General features: G+C 33.9%; 2 protein-coding genes across 6 annotated transcripts in view; one reads left to right on the top strand and one right to left on the bottom strand.

The window, feature by feature from the left end:
- Positions 1 to 2,302: 2,302 nt before the first annotated feature.
- LOC127900211 (uncharacterized) lies at positions 2,303 to 5,355 on the bottom strand. 2 transcript variants are annotated; one of them, XR_008052216.1, is made up of 3 exons: positions 4,754 to 5,355; positions 3,159 to 3,448; positions 2,303 to 2,769 (listed from the first exon to the last, which is right to left on the bottom strand). XR_008052216.1 is itself a non-coding variant. In XM_052434547.1 (3 exons), the coding sequence occupies exons 2-3, from the start codon at positions 3,377 to 3,379 to the stop codon at positions 2,509 to 2,511; spliced, it is 498 nt and encodes a 165-aa protein (XP_052290507.1). In that variant the 5' UTR covers positions 3,380 to 3,448; positions 4,754 to 5,355; the 3' UTR covers positions 2,303 to 2,508. The 2 variants fall into 2 exon arrangements, 1 of the variants encoding a protein (XP_052290507.1); XM_052434547.1 differs by having other exon boundaries at positions 2,303 to 2,785.
- A 962-nt stretch (positions 5,356 to 6,317) lies between these two features.
- Positions 6,318 to 14,896, top strand: part of LOC112497017 (ankyrin repeat-containing protein At5g02620-like) — a 72,772-nt gene continuing 64,193 nt past the window's right edge. Inside the window, exons 1-3 of one of the 4 annotated variants that reach the window (XM_052437079.1) lie at positions 6,318 to 7,196; positions 7,584 to 8,122; positions 8,465 to 9,221. In XM_052437079.1, coding sequence (XP_052293039.1) covers positions 6,590 to 7,196; positions 7,584 to 8,122; positions 8,465 to 9,052 — 1,734 coding nt within the window. In that variant the 5' untranslated portion in view covers positions 6,318 to 6,589 and the 3' untranslated portion in view covers positions 9,053 to 9,221. Of the gene's footprint in view, positions 7,197 to 7,583; positions 8,123 to 8,464; positions 9,222 to 14,896 lie in introns of those variants that run through there. The other 3 variants (XM_052437075.1, XM_052437071.1, XM_052437070.1) reach the window with 3 other exon arrangements.

Here is a 14,896-nt window from a genome sequence, read left to right as displayed (position 1 = left end):
TAAGGCTGACCTAGTCCAGAGATGAAATGAGTTATAAAATCCAAAGAACTAACAGGACTTCGAGCAATAGCAAGCTCATTAGTAACTGACTTCAACTTACTAAAATATTCTGTCATAGTCATAGATCCTTTCTTCAGATTATTCAACATCATTTTTAGATGAACTTTCTTAGCAGTAGTTTTAGATCCAAATTGTTGCTCTGAACTAGACCACAGTTCATGAGAAGTTTTAGAGTTTACCACAAGACTGAGAATTTCAACACTGATGGAGGATAACAGCCAGCTCAATAACATCTAATCTTGCTTTCTCCACACAGCAAACTCAGGATTCTCTTGTGATGTAAAAGTTGAACTTACAGAAGCATTGAAGATAGCATCTGAATTTCCTTGAGTGTTTGAGAGAAATTGATCTGGACAGATTCTGGATCCATCAAGAAGACTTTCAAGTTCATTTGCTCGAACTGAAGATAAGATTTGAGATTTCCAGATTAAGTAATTTGATCGATCAAGTTTTATTGGAGTTGTGAAGGTGAAGGTTGATGTTGATGATGAGATATTTGTGTTCAAGCTTGATAACGCCATGTGATTAGACTGAATCCTAGTATCTGATACCAAATTGAAGTTTAATCAAGCTATTTGTGTTTGTTTAGTTAGAGAGAAAGTGAAGGAAAGTTTAATGAGCATTAAGAGAAAATATAAGAAAAGCAGATCAAATCTTATTCAACATATTATGAGTACAGAAAGTGAGCTTATATACTTAGATCCAGAAGCTTCTACATTTGCTCACACACGTGTAAAGAATGAGCTGTGATTAACTAACTTTCCCAACTCTATAACAAACTTACAAACTAACAATAGTAACCTTGCTCACTCAGCTGCCACATCAGCAGAACCGTTACAAGAATATTCTTTATATTTATATCTCTAACAAAGAGTTGTCCGAAGATGTTGGCCATGGACAATATCCAAAAGGTGTTGTCAAGATGAGATAAGACAAATCGCAATCGTTTTGGAAATTTCTGGATAAAAATGTCATTGGACTCAAAGATGCATCAGAATCATAGTTGGTAGTGGTAGCGCTGATAGCAATAGTGACCTTTACTGCAGTATTCACTGTACCAGGTGGTTACAAGAGTGAAGACAACCCAAACCAAGGCACTGCAATTCTCACTAGAAATGCATTTTTTCGAGCATTTGTTATAACAAATGCCGTGGCCATGGTCTTCTCACTTTCTGCTGTCTTTGTCCATTTCATTATGTCACTTAAGGCATTTTAACAATTGGTCTTTTTGTTCATTTTCGCCTTTTTCTTCACTTTGATTGCCATGGTAGCAACGGTGATTGTATTTGTTACGGGCACATACGCATATTGGGACCTTCTTTAGGGCTTGCCATTCCCACCTGTATCATTGGCTTAAGCTTCTTCCTCTGGGTCATTTTCATGTTTTACATGGTTATTATATCAAAAAGGGAGGAACGGAATATTAATTAGCCATGTATTCATGGTTCCAATAGAAGTATACCTCATTTTCAATGAACTATTAAATATATAGAAGAAATAAATCTCCATGTTCAGGAATTTGCGATTTTGCGTTCTTCTTTGCCTTTAGTAACACCAATCCATAACACAATCCTGCACATTGATTACATCACATTCTCAAATAACCTAACTGCAAAATTATTAACCAATTTGGTGGAACAAATACTTGACTTGCTTCCATCACTTCATTGCACTCAGCTAAAGAGGGTAAATGTGACATTTTTCACATAGATTTTTCATAAAATTTCTTGACATTTTTATATACAATTACTTGATTTTTTTTAACAGCCAATTTCTTGATTTTTCAATTTTTGGTTCAGTAATTTAATTTATTTACACATCATTGATTTTTTTCCTTAATTAAAAAGAATCAAATCATCAGTTGGATTCAATTTTTTTTTCAGTTTCGAATTTTTTTTTCACTCCTATTCGACATTGGACATTGCATTTTTATTTTAATGAAGACACGGATAATAACAATTTTTGTGCTAACCGCACTGAATCATAGGGGTGTTCAGAATCCAATCCGATCCACTCAATCTGTTTGATCTGTAAAAATTCGATCCGTATAAATCTGATCCGTGGATCCGTGGATTAGATATGAATTGAAAATTTAAAAATCTGCAGTTGATGGATTGGATATGGATTTGATTCTGTAAATCCGTAAAAATCCGTGAATCCGCAAAAAAATTATTATAAATTTAATTAAAGAATATTGTGACATTACATAGTTAGATAAGCACTATAACATATCTTAGCCATTACCAAATAATAATATTAAATAAAAAATAGTTAAATAATCGAATATACAAATATAACTTGTAAAAATTGTAAAACAAAATAAAAGCAAAGTCACACACACACTAGCAAAAGCAAAGTAACATAACGTCAAGTTACCAACAATTTGCAAAGTCACTCAAAAGTAAAGTAATATAACGCCAAGTCACAACAATTTGCAAACAAAAAACCCTAAGCTTCCCCGCCGTCACACGCACTAGCGACATCGAATACTGGTTCGATACACTCTTGACACCGATTTGAAGGACGTTGACCGCGTGATTTCAGTGAGAGCAAGCCATCTTCTTCCCCGAGTCCATCGAGCCACTTCACAATCACTGGTTCTAACCAAACAATTGCACTATCACAACCTTCAAGATTGCCACCCGTACTTCTCCTGGTTCCCATCGTTGACGGCTCCGTAATCACCACTTTTCGACAAGTGAAATAGCCCTGGTGAAGGATCAGACTTTGTTTGGTTTCAGAAACTTCGCCAAAATTTAATTGGTAGTAAAATTATTTTTATATAAGATTTTTTTTTAATTTCATTAGTTCATGGATTGGGGAGAACTAAAAATTTTTAATTCGGAAACTAATGCGCAAAATAATGGATTGGATATGGATTAAGTTAAATCTGCATCCGATCCACAGACGTATGGATTGGATATGGATTGAATCAAATCCGCATCCAATCCGCAGATGTATGGATTGGATTTGGATTGAGTTTAATCAATCCGTGGATTGGATTGAAAAATTATAATCCACAAAATTGTGTATTAAATATAGATTGATGTCTAATCCGTAAAATTCGATCTGCGAACACCCTATCAAGATAATTATACCTTATTCGTGTCGATGGACAATGGGATAAAGGATTCGTCACAAGAGTCAATAGTGCAGAAGAGTTACATTTGGTTGTGGCTGCACTCATTGCAACAGTAACTTTCTCTGCAGCTTTCGCCTTACCCGGTGGCTTCGGCGAACAAGACCCCCACAAGGCCAGGGCCGTCCTTATCAGAAATGCAGCCTTCCAAGCTTTTGTTAAATCGGATGCTATAGCCATTATTATTAAAATTTTTGGATGGATAAGATGTAGCTTAAAATTTAATTAAAAGTCACTTTGATGAACTCCCTGACAAAAAAAAAAAAAGGTATAAATGTTCATTGGATGGTAGCGTAGCTAAGTTAAATATATATATATATATATTACATAAGTAATAAAATTTAACATACAGTAGTTAAATAGTACGTCATTTAAGATGATATTTTGTATCACTCAAAAATTTTGATTCTTTTTTTCTAATGCTATGATCAGAACTCATATATAGCATATTCCCTCTTGCTTTATCGGGATTATAGTTGGCCAACCAAATGAAATTTTATATTTAAAAAAAATTCTCAAAATTGATTGCATGATAATTTTTTTTTTCATTTACCATTGTTAATGGGTAAATTTCATCGTACTCCTTTATTTAATTGACATACTCTAATTTATTATCTAAAAATATGAAAACTTCAATCTACTCCCAAAAATCATTTTTTCTCTGTTAATTTTAACAATTGAAAGGATAAAATTATATTTGTACATTTTCTGTTAGGGTCAATTAAATAGTAAAAGTCAAACCTCAATTTTTTACTTTCATTCATACATGAGTGTTTTAATAAATTAAATAATACACCTAAATACTTTAATAAATTTCACTTTACACCAAAATAGCTTATTATCTTAAAATTGATTTTTTTTGTTTAATTTTTATTATTATATATATATATATATATGATTATTTGAAATTTTGAAAGGTTGCTGCTAAGAGTTACGGTACAGAAGAAGAAGTAAGAAACAGAAGCAAGAAAAGAAGACGAAAAGGACAAAAGAAGACAAACAATTGAAAAAATAATGAAGAAGAGCAGGAGACGAAGAATGAAAGAAAAAAGAGAAAAATCAAGAAAAAAATAAATTGAACAATTGAATTACAATTTTTTAAAACTAAAAATTTAAAATGTTATCATTTTTTTACTTTTAATATTTTAATCAAAATTTCTTTAAAGTATACACTTTTTTTCTTTAATGCTCAATTTCTTCTAACAGCCAAAACAATAAAATTATCTATTTAATTCTCGCAATTCCTATTTCCGTTCAAATCTCTAGATGGCATTGTATCAACTTTTTTAATTTGTTCTAACAATGGATTCAATGTCCACAAATTTTCTTGCACGTCCCAATCAGAAATCAAAAACCCATTTCAAAGAACTAAAGATTCATTTAGAAATGTAACAAAAATATAATCCGCTATCACAATTAATTTTAAAGAACAACCCAAATCAATGGACTCAAATCCTAACTCTCAAATTAAAGCATTAATTAAAAAATAAACAAAGAAAGAAAGAAAAGAAAAACAAAGGAAGAGCTTTTGCTGTTTAACTTGGAAAGAAAAACCTTTTTTTTTTCAAAAGCCCTGGCCACCACGTGGTTACCAATTCTGTTTCCCACCACCACAATTCCACCATCCTTTCCACCATCAGACAACTCGACGAGAATTGCTAGCCAAAACCCAATCTTCTTCTGCCCTTGGTTTGCCACGAAAACGCCGCGCAAATTCGCTGTCACCAAGCCAGCCATCATTGCCGTCAATCCAACCCACCATTTGATTCCTTCAATTCCAGTGAGCACATCTGAGCAAACAACATCCTTAATCGTAGCCAAAACCTTTTGTTTGGAGGGAAGATTTTGAATGGTTTTTTGTTCGGGTTGACGGAGAAAAACGTGTTTTATGAAAGAGGAGAAATGGATGGAACAAAGAAATAAAGAAAAAGATGAACAGGGAAGGAAACGAAAAAGATGAAGAAGAGATAAATAAGAAATTCCCCTTTTTTATAATTTTTGAGATTTTAATTTTTTGATTGTATTATATACTTAAATTTTGATTATAATAATGTTGATTGATGCAGAGAAGAAGAAGAAGAAGAAGAAGAAAGAAGCAGAAGAACAAAGAATAGATAAAGAAACGAAGATGAAAAAAAAAGAGTAGAAGACAAAGAAATAAGAAGTAAAAATTGATTTTTTTTTTAAATTTTCATTGTGATGATATTGTAAATAAAATTCTTGATTATTATATTTGTTTTATAAATTAAAATATAAGTAAAAATTAATTCAATTTTTTAAAGGTCTTTTATTTTTTTTATGGGGGGTTTTCATTAATAAATTTATTTTTGTCATCTAATTTAAAATATCTCAGACTGTAAGGGGCAAAATAAAATTATCCTTATTAATCCTACAGAATTGTTAGTTAGGGTTCGGAGCATACCTGTATTTTTATAAGTCAACATTAGTCAACTGTTAGAAATAACGGTTTTTGGGGTAGATTGAAGTTTTCATATTTTTAGAGAATAAATTCAAGTATGTTAATTTAATAAGGGGGTACGATGAAATTTATCTTTGCTAAAAATAATTAATTGACATTATTGGTAATGATATAAAATAGGTACGTTAGAGTTGTCACCTTTGAGCCATTAATGTGACCGAAAGATAATAGTAATAAGTATAGATTTAATATTAATTCCGATAATTGTACGATCATTTTCAGTGGCTCTAATATCGCTGCCTATAAAATATTATTGGATGATCGGACTTGGCCGGCCAAAAAAATTGATAAAGAAAGACAAGCGACAAGTCACAGAAAATAAAAATCGTAGTCTCATACAAGACAACTAGTGGCCTAGTAGTGTTCAAATAAACCTGCATCAATTTTTTCTTGCGTTCACATTTGTTTTTTCTTGCAATCAATTCTATAGTAACGTGAACATTATTTAAGACTGCAAATGGTCATTAGTTGAGTATAATAAAATAACTACCATGTAATAAAAAAAACTCCGTATACATTATTTAATTGTCAAGTGGTCGAGGTGCAACTTGTCATTAGTTAAATTATATACAATTATGTATTGCCTGTAAGATTAGAATTCTTCAAATATTGAGCAGGTGGGCAAGTTCACTGGAAAAAGACCAACGTCGTAAAGTGCCGTTGTGAAGAACATGTGGTCTATGGATTGCCGTGGACTTAGAGAGTTTCAGTAGTGTAGTTATGAAGCGAAGCCCGATAGTGAAAAGAAAAATACTTGAGCTACATTTTTAATTAAGCTGGCTATGTTTCCATCACTGCCCTCTATTTTCATCTAAATTCCCTTAAATATTTACGTACTCTCAAGTCCCCAATCTAACAAGCCCATTCTAGTCTGTACTGAAACTGAAATATCATCGCATTCAGAAATTAAGATGGATCCTTACCTGTACATGGCAGCAGCTGAGGGTGAATTTGATCCGTTCAAATTTGCAAACGACAATCTTGGGAGCGTAGTGACACACAACAAGAACACTGTCCTTCATGTCAACATTGCATCCAATAGAGAAGGAGAAAGCATATCAACCAAGTTCGTGGAGCAGGTACTTGACATATGTCCATCATTGCTACTACAAGTTAATGCCAAAGGTGATGCTCCACTCCATGTTGCGGCCAGATACGGGCATGCTGCTGTTGTGGAAGCTCTGATTGAAATTGGGGAAAAACAGCCCGGTCAAGAGCTAGAAAGCGGCGTGAAAAGTACAACAAGGTATATGCTAGGGATGAAAAATGATGAAGAAAACACGGCATTGCACGAGGCAGTGCAAAGTGGTAGCCTTGATGTCGTGGAAATCTTATTCAAAGCAGATCCTGATTTTCCGGATTCTGCTAACGGTAGCGGTGAAACTCCACTTTACTTGGCAGCCGCGAGGGGACATAAGAAGATATCAGCTGAAATATTACAAAAATGTCCGTTGGCGGCCCATGAAGGCCCCAATGGAAAGACTGCCCTTCATGCAGCAGTCTGCAGTGGCTCTCGCGGTATGGATGCGCATGCTTTCGTACAAATTTTAATACCATAATTGTTTTTTAAATTGTTCGGTTTTTTAATAAAATTTTTAAAGATTAAATAATTTATTCTAATAAAAATATAAATTTTAACCTTTTAATAACAGAGTTTGAAAACTTTTTAAAATATTTAAATATCTAAAATATTTTTTATTTGTTTGATAATTTTTTTATAACATAATTTTAAAAAAAATTATTCATTAAAATAATTTTATAATTTTAATCAAATTTTTATTGGCAATCAAAAAATTAAATTTTTTTTGATAAAAATTTTACTAACAGGAACTATTCTTAAATGGATTTTATTTTAAAAATAATATCAAACATAAGCTTAGTTGTTTAATTTTCTTTTCTTTTTAGGTGTGATAGAACTATTACTTCACAGAAAGAAAAGTTTGACCAGAGAAAGAGACCAACACGGTTGGACTCCACTCCATTACGCTGCATTTCTTGATCGCTTTGGCATCTCATCCCATTTATTAGAAGTTGATAGATCTGCTGCGTTGATTGCTGACAAAGATCGGAAGATGACAGCTCTTCATTTAGCAGCCGGCCAAGGGAATGTTGGGATGGTAGAAGAAATTATTGCGTGTTGTCCGGAATGTTGTGAATTGGTTGATGACAGAGGATGGAATGTTCTTCACTTTGCTATGGTTAGTTTTAGTATTAGAGAACTGAAATACCTGCTGAACAAATATCTGGTATTCAGAAATCTAATTTTTGAGAAGGATGAGAAGGGGAACACTCCCTTCCATGTGCTTGCTGCTGTCTGTCCACATCCCGACAATGCCGGCTATGACATCGTCCCTAGGAAAATTGCTAAAGGTTATTATCAAGCTGTCAACAAGCAAAATATTAGTGTGGAACACATAAATCGTTATGGATTTCCTGAACTCGAGGTACTTAATTCTTATTTTAACTCATCAATGTTATAATTTATACATGAATACGACTAATGAAATTAAATTTAAATTTTAAATTTTGATTTTTTTTTATTGATCTTTTTTCACCCGTGTATTTATAGTAATTATTTATTTAGAATTTAATTATACACATTTCTCATATGATGTGTAAATAAAACATTATTGATTCAGATATCATATAAGAAATTAATTTTAGTATGCGAATTAATAAAATATATACTCCAGTGCGTAGATGTTGATGCCAAGTCAATTTTTCCTTCCCTTTCATTAAACTCATTTTCTTCTAGTTACATTTATAATTAGTAAATATGATTGCAGAAAGAAATTGAAGAATTGTCCAAAGCTGATGGCAGTGGACAATATCCAGACGGTGTCGTCAAGATGAACAAAAAAGAAGTTCATCTGTTATGGAAATATTTAGATGAAAATATCTTTGGAGTGGAAAAAGCATCAGAATATCATTTGGTAGTGGCAGCACTCATAGCAACAGTAACCTTTGCTGCGGCATTCACCTTACCCGGTGGTTACAAGAGTGACACTGAAGACGGCCCAAACAGGGGCACTGCAATTCTCAGTAAAAACACAGCTTTCCAAGCATTCGTTATATCAGACGCCATAGCCATGGTCCTCTCACTTTCTGCTGTTTTTGTCCATTTCATTCTGTCACTTAAGTACTTTAAAAAATTCATCTTTTTATTCGTTTTTGCTCTTTACTTCACCGTATTTGCCATGGAGGCAATGATGGTAGCATTTGTTACGGGCACATATGCAATGCTGGCAACACCTTCTTTAGGGCTTGCCATTGCTACTTGTATCATTGGCTTGACCTTCTTCCTCTGGGCGTTTTTCATGATTTCCATGGTTTTTTCAAGAACAGTGGAAGAGGAAATGGAAGACGAAGATTAGCTTATGGTTCCAATAAAAGTTATTGTATACCTCTCTCTAGTACTATAATTATGTTAGCATCATCCCACTGTTATGATCTAGAGCTATCAGTTGTGATTGAAATTTGTTACACTATCTTATTTGGTGTATTGTTTCAAGGTTGTCAAAGGTACTAAGGGCTTGAAAGAAATGATATCATCTATTTATGATGCAGAATTAGTTGTTGCATAAGCATTCCAAATTTATTTTAATCAAGAATCTTCAACGGCGGAATGAGTATTAGTTATTCGAATCGGTAAAGTTTCTTCTTAACCTAATTAAGTGGAGAAACAAATTTGATATTTCAAATTGTGAAGAGATTTTTTCTTTTGGATAATGTAGGACAACGGTATAATTACAAATCGGATAACCAGATGCCAACAGTTTTCACCTTCAAGAGCTTGAGAAGGTCAACTGGAAATTGAAAGTAGCATTCCAACATTTCTAATTAACATTTTAACAAATTCCGCGTGATAGAAGATGCTAAAAATATCCAAATGGTGATAAAAAGGAGATTCTTTTGATATGTTATCCAGGTGCAAAAATAAAAAAATGTTGCTTGATGATGAAGTAAAAGATCTAAAACCGCAACAAACTGTGGCGTCCAAACTCAGAGCAACAGTTACCTTCGATGTGGGGTTCATATTACCCGGTGGTTACTGGGCTCAAGAAGGCCCAATCCCCAGCACTCCAATTCTCAGAAAAAAAAATGCAGCTTTTCAAGCATTTGTTATAGCTAATGCCATGGCCATGGTCCTCTCCCTTTCAGCTATTTTTATCCATTTCCTTATTTCAACTAAGACCCTTCGGCAAATGACGTTTCTTGTCAATGTGGCTCATTGTTTCATCCCGGCTTCCATGTTAGCAATGACGGTTGCATTTGTTAGAGGCACACCCCCAATGTTGGCACCTTCTCTACGGCTTTCCGTTGCTAATTGTGTCCTTGGTTTGAGGTTCATCCTCTTTGTGCTTTTCGCCATGTTCGAGTTTGCTTATGGATTGGCGCAAAGGTTGTTGGGCTTCATGATATAATTAGAAAAAAAATAAATCTCCATGTCGGAGAAATTAGCATGTTTCTGTCTCTGTTGTCTAGTTGTTAATATGTAATTTCCATCTCTTCAATCTTTATTCTCAGTGCCATACTATATGTGTATACATTACTACAACTGAGATTGTACCTAATCCTCTTTTGTGTTGAGCGATTATCATCAAAAGAGGATTAAGTACAAATACAAGGTCAACATGAAATTGCAAGTAGCATATTAGCATTCCAATATTAGCAATTAACTAAAATACTCTTTATATTGTATGGGTGAAAACTCTGTAATATGAGGGTAATATAATCAATTTTATCAGGTGTTAATGTGTTAGGAGCTTATTTATAAATAGATAAATAATATATAAAAGATATGTAGTGGGTCTAGTTTTAGTACTCAGTTCTCATAAACTTTTCCTCTCTGATTCCACCTTTTTGGATTCTTGAACTTGAGCTGGCTTATGCTATCGAAACTGAATAAACTTAGTAATATAGACTCAAATTGCAAGTCTCAAAGTCATTTCCTTTTCTAATTTGTATAACCAAAATTTTGTAAAAAAAAATAAATCTTATATAAAATAATCATACCTTTTCATTGCAACTAGATACAAATTGTTTCTTAACAAAATGATTGAGAAAATATACTGGGAAACTAGCCTTCTAGGCTTATAAAAAAGTAGCAGCTACATATCCATAAGATTTTTTTTTTTTAAAAAAAATAATTTATATAAACCTCTCTTGCTTGTACTGCAAGCAAATGCAAGTCCATTCACTATACCTGCATAATATGTACAAGCATTTGCAAGTTAATATCTCAAGTTCCAGTCCGACCAGATAATGAAACTGGTCCAAGTGATTCACCCTCTACTCTACCAAATACCAAATACTTCCTTTTTAGATTTCTCCCTTCGTCAATCTATTGCACTGCAGTCACCAAGAACTGGACCACTAAGCCATTCCCTATCTTTGCTTGTTGTTCATTTGAGAAGAATGGCTGTTCCCTAGAAACATAGCGGTAAGTTGGCATCCGTCGAGGTGACATTAAAGCATACTTCACAGGACCACACCGCTATATGACCCCAAAGCTAAATGTTGCATACATGACTCCATGCATGATTTCTCCCTTGACAGGCAAGAAAGTGCGACATAGAAATGTTACAGGGGAGAACACAACCCCTGACTCATTCACAGATCCCCGCTCTCTGCCGATGCTCTTCAAGTTGGTTACTGAAAGAAAGTAACAGTGATCCTTGCAAGCCTTCTCGTTTATCAAGCCCTTCAACAGGCGTGTTACAAATATCGCTGAGGAATCTGCAGCCCGTTTCTGTCCAAACTTTTAGCAGGCACTGATACATCCTGAGCAATTCCACTTCGAAAAACATTTCTCCTCTACATCAAAACAACTAAAATAAGTAGGACTATTACAGATTAACCAACCAGAATTCTTCCAGATTCTATGCATATCATTAGCCATTGCAGTAAAATGCTGTTAAGAAATCTGATAAATCACTAAAGGATCATTTTCAGTTACATTGCGAATGATATACATTTTGAACAGACTAATTTATTCTCATCAACACATCAGTGTTTCTGATCATTACACATCAATAATCTATTTGGTTGTATACATACCTTCTCTTGCGTATTGACTCATGTTAAATATCTAAAGCAATTTATGCTAGCTAGCTCTTCAGTAACACCAAAAACAGCCAAAAGTACCAGTACTCTCTGCAGCTAACATGAAAAGAACTCAACATTACCAACAAAAATTTCAAAATTTGGAGGAATGTAAACAAGTGTCATAACCATTTCTAAAGATCCCATTTCACAACATTCACTATGAAGGCCATAGTCCTAATACCCAATACAAAAAAACACAGAATATTTATGCAATGCGCAAAGAACTTAAATAACCTTCAGGGTTTAAAGAGAAATTAAAACCTGCAAATGCACATAGAACTAGAACTGAACTGAGATGAAGAGATCAAGTGATGGGTGGGTTAAAATAAAAAAAAAGAAAAAAGAATATTCTAGCATCAGATGATGGTGTAATGGCATCTTTATATTTTATATAGCGTACGCTGGATTCGAATTGTAATGATGAAAAGCTTGACCTGTGTTTGTTCTTCACTGAGCTTGAGTCGGACAATATTGAAATGTTCGAAACACTCTGCAAACGCACTTATGTTTAACATTTTGGAGGCAATGCTATGCTATCTTGTACTTTCATGTTGTCATATCACTTAAGTCCTGCAAAGTTTTTAACATTTTAATGTCTTAACATTAATTCACTTGCAAAAATATATTAAGATCTAAAGCCCCACATGGAAAGTTGATTTTTAAACTAATTAAGTTTTACCCGTAATTTCACAAATAGTTAGTATCAGAATATGATTTCACATGAACTAATGGGATTAGATTGATTAGCATTAATATACGGCTTTATGACTGTTGTTGGCTTGTTCAGAATTGAACAACTTTGGGCAGTTTAGGATTCTCTACTTGTGGTAATTTTCAAATTGTCAATGTTCTATAACATAAAACAAAAAATTTGTTTTTAAGAAAAAACAAAAAGAAAAGACCTCTGTTACATGAAAAAAGAATTTCCATTCTATAGAACGAGTATTATACTTTTATATTAGAATAGAAGGACACTTTTACTTGGCGCTACTCCATGTAGTTCTTAAAATTCATACTTTAATTAATGTCAGTACGTAATATAGGATTTTTACATGTAATATTTTTGTAAGTTTAGGAGTAAAACTTGGTCACAATAGGACTGGACAAGTCTTGTGTTAATATTTTATTCTTTTTTATTTTACTTTTAAAAGATTTTCCAATGCATATTAATATCTTCAAAATTTTTTATTTCTATTTTCTTTTCAGTTAGGAAGCAGATAATATTTATATATCTAATTTCCCTGTTTTTTATAATTTTATTTTTTTATTCATTTTTTATAATCCAAATACTATTACCTTAGATATTTTTCCCCGCCACAGATAACGTAGCCATGGCAAAATACAGTCTTGAGAAATATGTCAGCGTCTAATTGCTGCTGAGCTTCGGAAACCCAAAGCCTCAAATTCGTAGCCTCAAAACAGTGGCAATCGATGCCTGCTTTTTCACTAAATTTAGTTTATGCGCAGAAGATCTTTAGCTAATTAATGATATGGCTCTAGTCCCTAGTCGCCAGTTCTGCCCAGCAACAACCATTTTCGATTTGTTTCAGTCATCCTTTTTGTAAAGAATTGTGGAAATGCTCATATATAATTTGCTGTGTACCAGATCCTTATATACAAAATACTAGAATCATCTAAGGCAAGTACCAAACGGTCAAATAATAGAAAGGAAAGAATATAAAGGAGAATGAATATTACAATATGCTAAGTTAGTGGCTAAGATCAAGGACTGGTTGATTCTTGTTCTAATACTCCCCCTCAAGTTCGGAAGTGAAGATCCGTAACTCCCAACTTGCCAAGAAGATATTGAAATTGATCTTTACCAAGAGCTTTGGTAAAAATGTCAGCCAATTGTTGTCGTGAAGGTACATAAGTTAAGGAAATGATTTTGGCATGAAGCTTTTCACGAACAAGATGGCAGTCTATTTCTATGTGCTTGGTACGCTCATGGAAGATGGGATTGGCAGCGATATGAAGCGCAGCTTGATTGTCACAATGTAAAGTTATAGGCATTGGATGGGTCACATGAAGATCACGAAGCAGAGTTTTCAACCAAACCAATTCACATGTTGTTGTCGCCATGGCTCGATATTCGGCTTCAGCGGAAGAGCGCGATACAACTGGTTGCTTTTTGGTTTTCCAAGAAATAGGACTGTTGCCGAGCATGATAAAATATCCAGTGGTGGATCGACGGGTCATGGGGCAACTTGCCCAATCTGAATCTGAGAAGGCAGAGAGTTCCAAAGAGCTAGTGGAGGACAAGAGGATACCAGTGCCAGGAGAAGATTTGATGTAACGTAAGACACGCAGGGCAGCATCATAATGTGGTCGTCTTGGAGTGTGCATAAATTGACTAAGTATGTTCACAGCATATGTAATTTCTGGCCGGGTGATTGTCAAATAGATGAGACGTCCTACAAGTCGTCGGTATTGGTCAGGATTTTGACAAAGGGTTCCTTGATCGTTAGAGAGCTTCAAGTTTTGTTCCATTGGAAAAGAAGATGGTCGTGTGCCTAATTGTCCACTGTCTTGAAGTATATCTAAAGCATATTTCCTTTGATTTAAGAAAATCCCTTGCTTTGAACGAGCCACTTCAATTCCTAAAAAATATTTCAAAGTTCCCAAGTCTTTAATATGAAATTGAGCCTGCAAAAACATCTTCAATGCAGTTATAGTGTCAAGATGGTTACCAGCAATTATTATATCATCAACATACACAAGCACCAATGTAAAATGAGAATCGTGCATATTAGTAAACAAACAAGAATCAGCATAAGATTGAATGTAACCAATTTGTTTAAGAGCGGATGAGAATTTTTCAAACCAATTTCGAGAAGCTTGCTTGAGACCATAAAGGGACTTGTTTAACCGACAAAATTGAGAAGACTCCCCTTGTTTACGAACTCCTGGAGGTAAGGTCATATAAATTTCCTCATGCAAGTCACCATGAAGAAATGCATTATGAACATCTAACTGAAATAATAACCACCCTCGAATAGCTGCCATTGCCAATACACATCGAACAGTCACAAGTTTTGCAACAGGTGCAAATGTCTCATGGTAATCCAAACCTTCAGTTTGTGTGTATCCTTTAGCAACAAGGCGTGCTT

The sequence above is a fragment of the Citrus sinensis genome, chromosome 1, assembly GCF_022201045.2.
Source record: "Citrus sinensis cultivar Valencia sweet orange chromosome 1, DVS_A1.0, whole genome shotgun sequence".
Classification (NCBI taxonomy): domain Eukaryota; kingdom Viridiplantae; phylum Streptophyta; class Magnoliopsida; order Sapindales; family Rutaceae; genus Citrus; species Citrus sinensis.
This window is presented reverse-complemented; position numbering and strand designations above follow the sequence as displayed.

Coding starts and splice junctions, on each gene's coding strand:
- LOC127900211 (XM_052434547.1), bottom strand. CDS start 3,379: ATGGCTATAGCATCCGATTTAACAAAAGCTTGGAAGGCTGCATTTCTG. Junction 2,786..3,158: donor TGTCCATCGACACGAATAAG/GTATAATTATCT, acceptor AACCAAACAAAG/TCTGATCCTTCACCAGGGCT.